Raw genomic sequence first — 15,429 nt, forward strand, 5'->3', positions numbered from 1 at the left:
TGAATAAGTGATACGAATGGTTTTCTTACTTCTATATCATTTTCATTATTTGTTGTCTAATTTATTTTCTTATTGTATTTTATATTATAAAATTATAAAATAAATTTGTGTGAATTAGTTTAGTTTTAAGAGATTATATTTATAAAATTAATTGCAAAATGTATTATATGTTATTTCAATAATTTGGATATTATTCTTAGTTTTTTTTTTTAGTTTTTTTTAGATAAATAATATATTTTGTATATATTACATATTTTATATACAACAATGATTTCATTCATTTTACAATCTGTAACAAAAAATATGATTTTATTTAATGAAAAACTTATTACTTTACCATGTTTGAAATTCATGAATGTTCGAAATATTCATTTAACCTCAAATATTATGAAAGAATTTCGAAGTGGATTTTCCAAAGTAAGAGCTAATACAAAAAGAAAAAATGTAGTTATGGAAGGAGAAAAAGCAATTGATTTTATTGATGTAAAATCGTAAGTATTTAATTTTGATTTATAAACATTTTATTTAAATTATGTAGCATTGATTTATATCATTGCTGGTATTTATTGTTTTATTATAGATAGTTATATTATTAAATTATTTATATAATGTTGATTTTAGAAAATCATTATTTCCTGATGCTTCTACACTATATCAATTTTTTGATGGTGTACAATATACTCAATTACATGTTATTAATATAAAATCATCTCATAATAATACAATAATGTCTCTTACTGATTTTAAAGGTAATTATTAATGTAAAAATATATAATAGCTTTATTAATATTATTTATATGATTCTTTTATTTTTTTCAATATTTTTATAGGATCAGGAATAATATTACATTCTGCTGGACTTGAAGGTTTTAAAAATACAAAGAAAGGTACTAATATTGCAGCACAACAAGCTGCAATTACATTTGGAACAGTAAGAAAATTTTTTAATACATATTTATTCAAAATTTTCATAAATTGTTATATTATTTATATTATTTTAGCGTGTTCTTAATCATGGTATTAAAACAGTCAAATTAAGAATACAAGGTATTGGACCTGGAAGAATGGTAAATGTCAAAAAATAAACATATAAATCAAATTTTTAAATATATATATATATATATGCATTCAATGATTATTTTTATATCTATTCAGGGTGCTATAAAAGGTTTGCAGCTAACAGAATTAAATATTGTTTCTATCACAGATGATACTAGAGTATCATGGAATCCTCCAAGACCAAGAAAACAAAGAAGAATATAAGTAATAAAAATATATGATATATTCAATAGTTTAATTTATATTATATGTAAAATACATTTTTTTTTAAATATATATTATAATATTATATATATTATAATTATATATTAATTATATTATTAAATTATAATAGTTTATCTTATAATTAGTTTATGGTAAAATATATAACAATATATATATATATATATATATACATTTTGTACTGTAGCATATATAACATATAGCATATAGTATAAAAATATAGCATATATATAACATATATAACAATAGAAAATACTGACTAGATAAAAAGACAAATTTTATAAATTACTTATACTTTACTATCATCATGATCATTTGATTATCTTGCTTAATTTCTTAATTAGCAAATTTTTTACTATAATAATATTAAGTTATAACTTATTTTTAATTGAAACATATATTGGAATTTAATTGGTTTTTAAAATTTTTCACAAAAAAAGAAAAAAAGAATTCTTCATTAGATATAATTTTTTCTTATGACTTTAAATATTTACAGAAAAAATTTTTTCGAAGTCTATACAGATTCAAATTTTTTATATGAATTGAAGCTTTTAGAAAATAAAATATTAAAGCAAATGAATCAAAATTTTAAATTTTATTTCATCATAGGATATGTTGCGTAATCCAAGATATATATTCTGAAACTCGAGTATACACGCCTGGAAGTCGTGGCCGTGCACATCCTACTCCGGATGAAACTATTCCTACAACCATTACATTACCATTAAGATGACTTGTGATCATCAGTGGTCCACCACTATCACCCTAAAGAAAAATACCAGATATTACTTATATTTTTTCAATTTAATCATTTTTATCAAATTTACTTTTTATAAAATATGTAAGTAAATTATATAGTTTTTTCAATGTAAATATTATAATTTTTTAATATAATTAATATAATATATTATTTTTTTAAAATAATATATTCAATAATAAATTAAATAAATATTTTATTTAATATTTTACTTACTTAATAATTATTACATAAATAATTTTAATTTAATCGTTTATGTTAATATATTATATATTATACTATTTTATTTTATGTTATTATTTTATATTATTTATATATTATATATATATTATATATATATTATATTATATATTATATGTATCATACGATCAATATAGAAATTTAACAAATAAAACAATGTAAAACTATTCAAAGTAGAAGATAATCGTCAAATGATTCGAAAGCAGAATCATAAATTCGTGATAAAAATATATCGAGTTGGAAATAATGAAATATTCCATAATTATCAATTCTAATAATTACATTATATCAAACCACAATATCAACATATTTTTTGAAGGATTTTTAATCCTTTATTCATTTTTTTTGTCATTCTATTGAATGTTTTGTGGTTGAATATCAAAAATTCGGTTTGAAGACCAAAAATTCAATCTCTGGTTGTTAATTCAATCTACGTACTCATCAAAGCAATCGGATATTTATTGAAATTCGTATTGCCGTTATTCAATAGGGCATGAATTTTATATACGAATAAGCAACATACTTTGTCTAGTTCCACATGAATAAAAAGAAGATCGATAGAAAAAAAAAACAGAAATATTTGTAAAATGTATAAATAAGTTAGATAATTGATTCGAGAAGATTTTATTTACCCAACAAGAATCGCGACCACCTTCTTCGTGGCCGGCACACATTTGCTTTGATTCTACACGGGTTGACTTTCCTTGACTAGCATACCATTCACGACATATATTGTTCTCGATCACGCGAACTTCCACTTTTTGTAATACATCTGCTCGTTTATCTATAAAATAAAATAAAAATATTTGATAATAAAGTAATTATTTTAAATAAATATTAATTTTGAATATAATTATCAATTTTGAAAGGAAGAAATAAATTACAATTTTTTGATTTATAATTTTTTTGTAAATAATATTTGGGATAATATCATAAAATTACTTATTTATTATTTTAATCATTATTTCAACTATTTGTTAAAAATTTGTTAAAAATTTGTTAAAAAAGAAATTACATAATGAAATATTGATCGCAATATTGTATTTAGATCGATTCATATATAATGTACATATATATCTATTCATAGATGAGAAAAAATATATTATGAGATATTATTATATATCTTATATTATATTATCTTAAAAAAAATATTTAAAAATTTTTTATACAGAATTATATATTAGAAATGATTATAATGATTATAATCGGAATATGAAATTTTTTTGATCAATGAATCAAAATTATATATTATATAATAAAATCTGGTTTCGTTAGATTATTTAACAGTAAGGAAATAAAATTTAATAATAATAATTATAATTTTTTTAATAATTTTATTATGTTAAAATTAAAAATTAAAAATTAAAAATTAAACTTAAATAATTAAATAATTTAATTAAATTATTAAAATTAAACTTTATTAAAAGATAATCCATTATAAATAGTTTACATTATATAGGCAATGTTAAATACAAGACAAAAAATTGAAATAAATTATATTTATATCTTATGTATTTTATTAATAAGTATTGTATTTATGTATCTATTTTCTATATCCCAAAAAATTTGATATCAATAAAAATCATTGACGATATATTCTTTTCATTCAAAAAATTTTTTGTTTTTTGAAATAAGAATTATTGTTAATATGCATAAACATTCAAATTGAATAAAAATTTAATTTCATTCATTTATAAATAATTTTTGCTCGAAGTTTAATCTGATCTTATTGTTAATCCTTTTAATTAGTTAATCAGGATAGTAGATAGAAATTTTTATCAGAATAATAAAAATTAATAGAATTTAATAAAATTCTAAATTATTCGCTAATAGAAAATTTTTCAATATAACTTATACATTCTTTATAATATTTCATTATCACAAACCAATTGACTGTGATAACAAATTTTTTTTTTTGTTTTTATTATTTATACTCAATAAATCAATTCAAAATCAATAAAATTATTTACTTTGAAATTTGTTTTAAAATATTCTGGTAGTAGAACTAGCGATTTTTTTGCCAAGTTACGATTTTATATATCATCCCATTAATTATTTGATGAAACGTCAAGTAATTAATGTCAATAATTTTCTCTTGGATTCTTCTCAAGCGAATTACCAAGTAAAAGGAAAGATGTGGGAGATGAAATGGAATTATTTACTTACATTTGGATCTGTCTTCGCCGAACCACCCCCATCCAGCGGCCTTGGCGAGTTCTCCGTTGAAGGTACTGTATCCTGGTTTTCCTGTGGCCACAGGTAAACAAGCAGGTTTCACACTCTCCGACCAAATGATCGGCCTTGCAAGTTCTAGAATGGCGATATCGTCCGCGTATTTTCCGCACTTATGACCAGGATGTAGAATAGCGTTCACCACTCTTTCTTCTTTTGATGCTGGAATTTCCGGTCCTTTTAAATTATACTCGCCAAGGCTGATCCGTAATTGATTGGTTGGAATTACAGAAGTGGATCTGAGTCGAAAAAAAAAATTTTTTTTATCTATTAAATTAAATTGTTCAGAAAAATTTCGTTTTTCGTAAAAAATATTAGATAAATTTCGTTACAATCTAGGATACGAGAAAATAATAATTAATAAAGATAGACGAAATAATTACTAACAATTATTATTTTTTATATTTTATGCTTTTTAAGATGCAGTTTCTATTCCTTTGTGAAAAAAAAATATGTAATGTATAATAGAAGCTATTTTCTTAAACTTGCATGTTATATATTCTTACGTTTTGTAGCAACTTTTCTCTGGAAAAACAACAAGTTGTAATCTCCACTTTATATGCAGATATATATATATATATATAAGGCAAATAGGATGAATAGCTCAGTATTCCGTTTCTAGGAATCAAGATCCAATAACAAATCAACAACTAATCATCGTAAAAGTTAAGAAAATTCAGAAAAAACAAAGAGATATAGATATAGTTCACATTTTCTCCATTTTTTCCATTTATGCTTTTTTATTCCTTTCATCCCTTAATGTTTCTAACAAAATAACATGCAATTTATATTTTTATTTGTAATTATTTATAGATATTTATAATTATTTAAAGAAAATTTTTTATTTCTTTATAACGATCGATATTGAATATTTCAATATTTATTCTCGAAATATTTAGTTAATTCATAGTTAAAAGTCCATATGATTTCTAAATTAACGAAATTTTCTTAATTTTCATTTCATCCTCTTCCGTTATGAACGATGTGATGGGAAGAAAATTTGTCCCAATTTCTTTTTCGTGATATTACTCGATTTGAGGATAGTACAATTACATTCGAGTCGTTTTTCAAGTTTTCAAAATTCGTCTTTTCTTGCAGAGATATCCCCTCCTTAATGGATCTTTCTATCTTCATTGAGGCAGTTCCATTGTCCCATTGTGGATTATACAATTTAGCACGGATGCATTATCGTAGTTATTTCCTATCGTTATCATCATCACACCCCTTCCAATTAAAGTATACCGTCGGCTAAATGTTAGATCGCACTACTAGAGGAATGATCTTTTCAACTGGGTATTCGGTTGTTAATCGAGCCGTTAATTTGCTTATAAACTGTTTTGTATGACGAGGTTCGTTATCTATTTTACGGTGAATTTAATTTCAATCATTTCGATTTCGTCAATAATTGATCGCTTATTTTTTTAAAATTTTATCCGAATTCTTATTAATCATCCAAACGTTCCAAACGATAATAGCGATGATTTTTCTTTTATATCACAATGTATCTGTAATTTTTTCTGTAATATTTTTCTTTTATTTTTATTTCCATTTTTTTTTCTTCGTGATAACTTAACGAATAATTTTCTTTCGCGCTCACCACATTAACGAAATTTATTTCGGCTGTTTCCGTGAACGATAAAGAAAATGTGGACAATGGTTGGAGTCGGATATATTTTCACGATCTCGCGCTAGCTGGCAACATTTTGTCATGCGTTTTGCATGGCTGCTAGCAATTACCGAGTGGTCTGTAATCTACACGCAATCATGGTTTACAACGCCGAAGCTCCGTTGGATTCTCTCTATGGCCACCCTGTCCAGCTTCAACTCCCCTTCCTCTATCATCCCTCCCTCTCTCTTCCTCTCTCTCTCTCTCTCTCTCTCTCTCTCTCTCTCTCTCTCACTTCTCTATCTCTCTATCTATCTCTCTGTTACTCAACAAAGACAAAGACAGAGAGCGTTTACACGTTTCATCGTGCAACGCCAGTGTCTCGACGTTTAATTACCTGCATGGACACTGTTCCACATAAATCTCCGTTGTATCCGTGAGAAAAAAAATTACGAATATTTTCGAAATCCTCTCTCGATTTTATCTGATGATAGGAAGAGTTTCCAGGATCCTATTACAATGCTTCGAATGTAATTCTCTTAAAATGAAAAGCGTGGAAATTGCTTTTAAATTGAAATCACTAACGCATTTCTTCTCTCTTTTTCACTTTTTAACATAAGTGATCGTAGTTTTTAATATTAATTCTTGAAATTGGGTTATATCGTATTTAATATCGGTGTTTATAATATATATTATAAACGATTATTTTCCAAGCAATGCGTCGTCGCAATTTTTATATTTTTTTCACGAACGTATATTTCAAATTTTATGAATAAATTCTCAACGAAATGCGAAATTTTCTGCAAGAATGATAATTCGCAAAATATAGGCCAAATAAATTCTATTCGCCGAAGAGCCGACACGGCTCACGTATCATTGATAACCTATTGCATAATTAATTGCAGACAATTCCGCGAGTACGGCAAAGGGTCGTTGTTAATAAAGCGAACGATTCGATCGATCGTATAAATAATTTCGCTTGCCAATCAATCGGTTAAATGTTCGACAAGGATCGTATCCGATCGACACACTTTTTTTGTTTTCACATTATTATTTTTCTTGATTTTATCAATCGTTTGTACAAATGGTAAAAATACCATGTGTTGTACAATGTTGCAGGATTGATTTTCGCGCATCCGCATAGATACACACACTTCTCCCTCAGTTGGACACAGAACCTTTTTCACCTGGCATTTAATAAAAGGCCGCCTCTTGACTCTATTTGGCGACAATGTTTACGCGGGCAAATAGCGGCACAGCAGTTTTTAACTTGACACAATGCTCTTTGCCTTTCCATTCGACTTGCTCATTCGCCGGAAAAATACGCTCGAGGTTTCATTTAAAATGTAATCGTCGCTCCAATTAACATCGATATCGTGTCCCGCGTGTGTATATGTATACGACCGCAGGGAGCGACAGGATATCCGTGAATAGCACACGGTCTCGTCGTTTTATATAATTTTAACGAAGTGATTGGCCGTTTATCCGGTCGTTCGATAATCACAAAGCCAGACAGTCAGCAAGTCAGAGAAATGCGTTTTATTCTGTTAACGATGTTCAATATTTTCCCATTTTGCGTATATAAGTACATATACTACTTATATATACGGCAAATAGAAAATTCCTTTCACTTTTTATCTATATATATAATTCGTCCGATTTTATTTTTCGTCATCACTTGATCCTTTACCAGTTTGTAATTCCATTTTCTACGGAAAATATTTCACGTGAAAGTGACATGATAAAAATAGGTGTAACGTTGGGATTTCGTAGTATTCCCTCTCCATTTTTTCCCCCCTCTTTTTCCTCTTCCCTTCTTTCCTTCTTTCTTTCTTTCTTTTTTTTTTCTTTTTTTCTTTTTTTTTTTTACACGTTACGTAATTTCTACAGAGGCGCGCATTAAACTTTTTATCCTTTCCCAGAGCGTGATGATTTTTGCAAACTACGGACCGTAATCGCCGTGCCGCGCAACACGCGGATTTCTACGTTTTTAAACTCGGCACAGATTCGCATAGATTGCACGGATGGATTAAGTGGATTATGACGCAGTCACTTGCAAAGCTTTTTGAGGCAGCCCCGTTCTTAAAAAATTGAACCACTCGGGTCGAACTTTAAAGTGATATTTTCTCGACCATGCCTCCTCCTCACCCAATTTCTCTCGTTTCGCGCACGGAAAAATGTTAATATATATATTTGTCACTTTTTATACGATACGTTGCGCGCGAAAACATATAAACGCTACAAATTTCTATCATTTAAACATTTTCAAACCGGTCCAATTATTATTGATCCAATCCTTTTGACGATTATTTCTTAAAATTCGATGAGAAAGAATCTATTAAACTCTCGCATTAACTAAATTGTAACTAACGTTACAAAATTTGTAATATTTACGCGAAATGCAATTTGCAACGAAATATTAGCAAGCTGAAAAATGAATATGTTTTGTATGAGATTTAATCATGCGGCCATCTCGAATCGTCGAGATCGGATCAGAATAATTACAATCACGGTTTGTTGGACAAGATTGGTTATTCGCGTTTCGCTGACATTTTAACAGTGATACTGAAAACGGTAGAAAATTTTGGCACAGAGGGGGCTATTGTGAATCCGCGATAAGATCTCCCTTTCTCTCTCTCTCTCTCTCTCTCTCTCTCTCTCTCTCTCTCTCGTGTCGCGCTCGTAGATTCGATTACAGGGAACAATGGGCAGCTTTCCATGAAGAAACAGTCGTTTTTCTGCCATGAATATTTTCGATGGCAACCTGCATATTGATTACGCGAACACTGCGTATATACCAGCATTATTGCAAAGAATGGGGGTATAAACTATCCATTCGATCGATATTGTAATGCTTTGAAATTTAGGTGCTCCTTTTTTCGGTATTTTTCGCGAACTGTTCGACGAAACAAGTTTCCCGAATCGAGCCGATTTATTTTGAATTTATAAATAAAATTAAAGTATAATATCGTAAATATATTCAAGGTATTCAAGGATAGTAGTTGGTCGGATATTGGACAGTAACAGAGTAACTCTTTTAAGCAGATTCGATGCTTGAACTGAACAGTATAGAATTTCTATTTGAATAATCATCGATAATATTTCGTTTCTTTTTTTTTTTTAGTATTTTTTTTTCCTTTTTATTATGAAATATTTTTTAATATTACGTTTGGAAATTTCAAAGGTTCTGGCTATGTAAAATTTTGAAACAATTTTTTATCCAATTCGAATCGAGATTTTGTTGTATAAAAATTCATTTCAACGCTGTACCTATATCTCTGTTCTGCATATTGCAAAATTTGTTCGCTTACGCATACACAATAATATAGACTTGCTACGATATTTAGATACAACAAGGAATTTTTTTTTTCATTTTTTTTTTCATTTTTAAATAAATGATCGTTTTAAAACAAATAAACATTTGTAACAACATAACAAAACAACATATTCAAATGCATCGCGTATTTATTCCATCTATAAATCGAAGTCGTGTATTTTAATCAATTACAGACATAATTTCCAAAACCGTTTATACCTTGTATATTATTCTATAATTTCCATAATTAATTGTTATCTAAATATTAAACAGAATATATGGAATATTTATTAAAATGTTAGTTAATTAGTAAAATCGTGGGTAAAAATTGTGTGCAATATTTATATATATGTTATGTTATATATATATTATATTATATATTTATACATTATGTGTAATATTTATATATAAATGAAATTCACTTACGAACATAGGCAATGGGCCGCAGTCAAGACGTATTTCGAGTTAAGTATGGTACCACCGCAGAAGTGTCCTCCTTTTCTGCTGATGCTCACCATCCAAGGAAACTCGTGTGGTATCGCGTTTTGTCCCCCGACTAGTTTCGCCGTGCGTATGCCGATATTTCTTTGGCCGCAAGGGACATCAGCGACTGTTATTGCAAGTATTGTATTTTTCTCGTTAACATCCGATAAGAAATCCGACTGCAATTGATTGCAAAAAAGAAAAAAAGAAAAAGAAAAGAAAGAAAAATCGAAACGATAAATATATCGTAAGGAAAATGATAATGCGGAGATTTTGTTTTTCCAAATTTTTGTTCAAAACTAAAAAATAATAAATTATTAAGAATAATAATATACAATTTTTTTGAAATATTCTGAAATATTTTTTAAAAGCCAAATAAATTGAGAAAATTAAAACGTTTTTTATATTTTTAACGGTGAAATTGTTTTAATCGTTTCACCTTTCTATTTTGCATTCGAGTGCGTATAATTCGCGAAATTAGAAAAGAATTAAAAAGTCTCTAGACCTCATCTTCGTTGCAATTAAGTGAAATTACGAGAGAACAATTTACAATTAAAGGGAAAATGGTTTCAAAAAGTTGCAGCGACCGAAGAACACCCCCCCCCCTCCGTTTTTTTCATTAATCGAGCGCCGACACAAAGTTCATTTTAACTTTTATCAAAAATAATCACCCGGCGTATTTCATTAACACAACGAACGAAATTCTGTTTCAGTTATTTCTTCTACGAGAAACGGCACGTTCACGGCAGAGAGAACAAAAAAAAAAGGAATCGATTGGATACGATCATTCTAGGAAATCGTTTCTAATGAAATTTTCTAACCAAAGTTTCATAAACGGAATGGAACCAAATTCAGATCCTTTTTGAAGATCCTCTTTGTATGACAGCAATTACCATACATATATATTCGATCGATCGATTTCCATCGATCTTTTCCTCGACCGAATCCATCCAACTCTTCGCCGAGTTGCGGATCGGAGGGAAAATTCAAATTAAAACCGCGGACGAGACGCGTCCAACTGATGATGTGCAACCGTTTAATTGAAAGCCGAAGTAAACGCATACAACGGAATGTTAACCGATTCAAGAGGAACCAGCCGCTGACGGCACCGGTACTGGCATCGCGCGAATTTAATGCCCCGAGCAGATAGGGATAGATACGGCGGATCTGTCACCGCAATCCCTGCGACATCCCTCTGGCCCTCCACCGAATCACTCCCTCCCTTTCACGTTTCCCCTCTCGTTTCACGCCTCGGCTGATTAATTGGACCTCTACGTCTGCACCACCGATTCCACCCGCTCTGGGGTTTCGGGGACCTCCCTTCGACCCTCCAGTTTCCAACCCCTTTCTCCATTTCCCGCCCTCCGGTGTCTCCTCTCTTCTCACGGCCGCCGAAACCGCGGGAAGAAGACAGAGAGCGAAGGGATACGCCATTCGAAGGGGGCGGGGGTAGGGTGGGCACAGGGAACAGGCATAGAATTCGAAGTCACCTCTATTCGGAAACGCGTAATAGATATGTCAAAAGCAGGTCGAACATGGTCATGATAATATGCTGATGCTTTCGTCGAGCCATCGGCGACTTCCCTTCTCTGCCTCGTTTACCCACCCTCCTTCTCGTTGATTTCGCTCACAGTTTGGACTAAGCCTTTTTTTTCCCCCCCGCCCCTATACAACGATCCTCGGGACGGAGAGCAGGTTGGAGATTCTTTTTCGAGTCTTTTGTGCGGATTCTGACGGCTGCAGGTGGCAGTGGATGGGGTTATTTTAACGGCTGGAAGAGCCTGAATCGACACGGTGGGAAGAAAGGGAACCCTTTTCGGTTTGCTTTGCCTCGTTTTTCCCCCCTCCCCTCCTCCTCCTACCTCACTCGGTTTCCCTTTTCAATGGTTTCATGCTGATTTAAACTGTTGCCGATGTGTTTTGAATGAGTTTGACAGGTTATTCTCTTGTTAATTGCGCGATATGGATTCGACGAATAGGGTTGATTAAGAGAATATCGTGCGTCGTATCTAGGGGAATATTATATTATCGTATAGCAGGGTATTGATGTAGGATCGGAACGTATGGAAGAATAGATTTACGAAGAAAATAATATGGATCATAATACGGGTGGATTAAAATGGATTTTATAGAAAGAGGAAAAAAAGAAAGGAAAAAAAGAGAAAGATTAAAAATCGAGCGTTTAAAAGATCGATCATAACCCGTCACCCGATATTTTAATCGTTTGGAAATACTTTTATCCTCGTGGCTCGTGTAATTTTCATAGGAATCTCTGGATCGCATTGCTTGGTTGAGCGCGAAATTCAGTAGTACAAAACATGAATGTCGCGTCGCATGAGATATGGGAATGCAAAGGATTAATTGAGGTTGTCTAGATCGATGGCAATTTATCTTGATAATTAATTTATCTTGCCACTCGATACGGGTCGACATTATAACCCGACGGTTATGAAAATGATTTACGTAATCGCAATGGAAATATTTCGTTAATAATATTTCCGATCCGCGTACCAGGAGAATCCCAGGAATTTCAAATCATGAAAGTTACGATGAATGTACTTCGTAATGGATCAGTTCGGTATGAAATCGAATTTCATTTCGTTTTATCTCTCGAATATGTATCTAAAACAGGTGGTTCAAGCTTTAAGGGCATAGGTATTTCCGCTTATTTGTACGTGAGATAAAATTCTTTACACATTTTTCTTTCTTTTTTTAAATAAAACTTCTTGACAATTATCTTGTACCCAAATTTTTCATCCGTTGCTTCGTCCATTCGCGATTATATATCTATCAACGAAAGTTGGTCTTTCGTATCGATAAGATAAGAATTGAACGTTGTTAGAAAGAGCAATTTTCAACTCGCGATCGAGGCGACTCATTAATCATACGCGTCTTCTAATTACCATCTCCGATCTTTCAAAATTGAAAGATCTCAAGATGATGGATCTCGCATCATTCACAATTATTCGCCACAGTTATATCGTCGTTCGAGTTAAAAATCAATGGACTTTCTCGTTTCTCTAATTTTAACGGTAATTACGCGTGTTCCCCGCGTAATCCGTTAACGTGATTACCTTTCTGCGTGCGACCCATTAATTTGTTCCCGATGGCGCGCATCGAATGCATAAGCTCGGCACAGAGAGTATTTGCGATAAATTTGAAAATTGCGGGTCCCCGTGACAATTAAATTTCTAGCGGCGTTGTGTGGCCGTAACCTTCGTCGGGTTAAGAACCTCATCAAACGCGAATGCTCGTGTATATGGGAGATACATTGCCCTGTCGAAATATTCGAGTCGTTGAGCCCGTCGAGGCTATACGTTGCCTAATTCCATCGGCCTTCGACTAGGTTACACGCTCATTTTTCTATTCTAGCCTTCCGCATACGTAAATCGGGAGTAAAATTTTCGCGTACAACGTCCAACGTTTTCTGATAAAAAAAATCTCTTCATATAAGAGAAATTATATGGAAAATATCGCATCGAATTGGAATCGCGATAAATAAAATTTCATGCAATTTTGAATGAAAGATCGAAATAGATCCGATAAGAATTGTTTATCAAGGAGGAGAAATTAATTGTTTGATCAGTTTCTGTGAATAATTTCAATCGTTAATGCGATCTCCCGATTATTAACGGTCGAGATTATGAAAATCCGCTTTTTCTAAAGAGATTCGCGGCGTCAATATTTCAAGGTGAATGGATTTAAATTAGATTCAATTCGTTTTAAGAAGCAATCGCGCGTGACTGGCTGGTATGGCGCAAGTGCATCGCTGCATTCATTCGGTAATGAATGACTCTGAAAATCCAATGTTAAGCCTGTCATTTCGCGTAGCTGCAATTTACGCTGTTCTGCCCCTTCGTTCACGCATAGGTTATCGACGGGGGCTAATGTCGCGTAAAATTGTTACGTTTAATAAATATCATAGGATCGATACGGATTTTCGGAACGCGGTTGTTTTTGATGTATCAAACTCGATGAGATCAATCGTATTTGCGAAGGACTTGATTCGAATATTTTCAACTCGATACTTTTGAAATATGGCTGATAAAAAATGTTAACAGCGGAAATAGAATAAATAGATTTAAATGAATTTTTTTCTTGTCTGGCTTGAATTTTCTTTTTTTTTTTTCAATGAATTTGTTTTCACAGATCGGTATCTCTTTCTCGAGAATAATTTTCGATTGATAATTTTCAAATATCGTAGATTCTCTATTTCTTGCCGATTATTAACGATTTATCTTCACTTTCTATTCATTTCCGTTTTTTATATAAATCTACAATCGAAAAAGTTGTCAATTTTTTTATATCTATTTTCTTCAAATATTATTCAATCAAATATTTTTCATCGTATTATATATATTATTATGATATTTTTTAAATCAGAAAATATTCAATTCATAATTAATAATATAGGATTGATTTGACGTTTAATTAATTATAATAATTTAATATCAATTTTCAACATCGAAATTCGAATTAACAAAGACAAAACAAATTCCAATATAATGATCATAATTGTTGCTTCCGTTTCTCCATCGCGATACAATTCTTCCCATTATTATTCGAATTAATTTAATAACAATACCGATAAACCTGAACTAGAAAAAGATATTTTGAAAAAAAAAGAAGAAAGAGAAAAAAAAAGAAGATTCATTGACACGTGAATTACTCACAATTATTATATTCCTTGGAGGCGCAATTGACAAAGGCGGCGGAAAATACGAGAGAGGCGAGAAACGTGGCGGAAACGTGGCGCGATACCATGGTCTGTTCCGGTTTCGGTGATCGTTTGTCGGTGAACAATGAAAAAATGTCGCATGCCTGACTATCGGGCCTTCTTTATACGTAGTTCGTTACGATTGCATCTTTCTCGTCGTTTCACTTTCGTTCTTTGTCTCGCCTTCCACCACCCCCGCAGCCACCCGCCTTTCAGAGGCTCGAGGATCGAGCAACCGTCTATCGATACGATTGCCGCGGCGGAAACCCAATGATAATGCGAGTCGAGCCGGCCCCGATGTGATTTTCAAGGTGATTTCTTCGCACTTAATACGCCCGGCGACGTGTGCCTCTCGACAATTGCTCGGTCAAGGGCCAAAGGACAGATACGCATCTATCACGAGTCCATGATTTTGTCAGTCGTCAAGGATCCATGATCCATGTTACATCTTTTAATATATTATATTATTTAATGGAAATGTGTGGAGAATATCTTATTGATATTTTATCGACACAATTATCGTTATAAATGGTTTACGGTGTATAATCGAAACATATTTCTGGAAATTTTTTTTTACTGCGTTACGTAGAATTTGTGAGATAAGAAAAGGAAGATGGTCACGTTGTATTGTAAGTCAAGGTTTATTGATATATGATTAGAGAGATATATTTTAAGCGTGTTGAACATATTTCATATTAATTTTAACGATACCTTGTAAATAACTCGTGATAAATAACAACAATGTGTAGTTTTAAAAAAATTCAAGGAAAATTAAATTCAAAAAGCTTTGAAACAAG

General features: G+C 31.2%; 2 protein-coding genes across 2 annotated transcripts; one reads left to right on the forward strand and one right to left on the reverse strand.

Moving 5' to 3' along the window:
- The first annotated feature begins 233 nt into the window (after positions 1 to 233).
- On the forward strand, positions 234 to 2,057 carry LOC410678 (mitochondrial ribosomal protein S11). The gene is made up of 6 exons (XM_394155.7): positions 234 to 491; positions 622 to 749; positions 831 to 931; positions 1,002 to 1,067; positions 1,156 to 1,263; positions 1,891 to 2,057. Exons 1-5 carry the CDS (start codon positions 268 to 270, stop codon positions 1,261 to 1,263), a joined length of 627 nt encoding a protein of 208 aa, XP_394155.4. The 5' UTR covers positions 234 to 267; the 3' UTR covers positions 1,891 to 2,057.
- LOC724145 (transmembrane protease serine 9) lies at positions 1,885 to 14,903 on the reverse strand. Its single transcript, XM_006571406.3, has 5 exons — positions 14,589 to 14,903; positions 9,859 to 10,042; positions 4,445 to 4,749; positions 2,911 to 3,062; positions 1,885 to 2,046 (listed from the first exon to the last, which is right to left on the reverse strand). The coding sequence occupies exons 1-5, from the start codon at positions 14,677 to 14,679 to the stop codon at positions 1,885 to 1,887; spliced, it is 894 nt and encodes a 297-aa protein (XP_006571469.1). The 5' UTR covers positions 14,680 to 14,903.
- Between the last annotated feature and the right edge of the window lie 526 nt (positions 14,904 to 15,429).

Source organism: Apis mellifera, linkage group LG1, assembly GCF_003254395.2.
Source record: "Apis mellifera strain DH4 linkage group LG1, Amel_HAv3.1, whole genome shotgun sequence".
Classification (NCBI taxonomy): Eukaryota; Metazoa; Arthropoda; class Insecta; order Hymenoptera; family Apidae; genus Apis; species Apis mellifera.

Coding starts and splice junctions, on each gene's coding strand:
- LOC410678 (XM_394155.7), top strand. CDS start 268: ATGATTTCATTCATTTTACAATCTGTAACAAAAAATATGATTTTATTT. Junction 492..621: donor GATTTTATTGATGTAAAATC/GTAAGTATTTAA, acceptor TGTTGATTTTAG/AAAATCATTATTTCCTGATG. Junction 1,068..1,155: donor GTATTGGACCTGGAAGAATG/GTAAATGTCAAA, acceptor ATATCTATTCAG/GGTGCTATAAAAGGTTTGCA.
- LOC724145 (XM_006571406.3), bottom strand. CDS start 14,679: ATGGTATCGCGCCACGTTTCCGCCACGTTTCTCGCCTCTCTCGTATTT. Junction 10,043..14,588: donor CTCCAAGGAATATAATAATT/GTGAGTAATTCA, acceptor TTGCAATAACAG/TCGCTGATGTCCCTTGCGGC. Junction 4,750..9,858: donor GCGGCCCATTGCCTATGTTC/GTAAGTGAATTT, acceptor TTTTCGACTCAG/ATCCACTTCTGTAATTCCAA.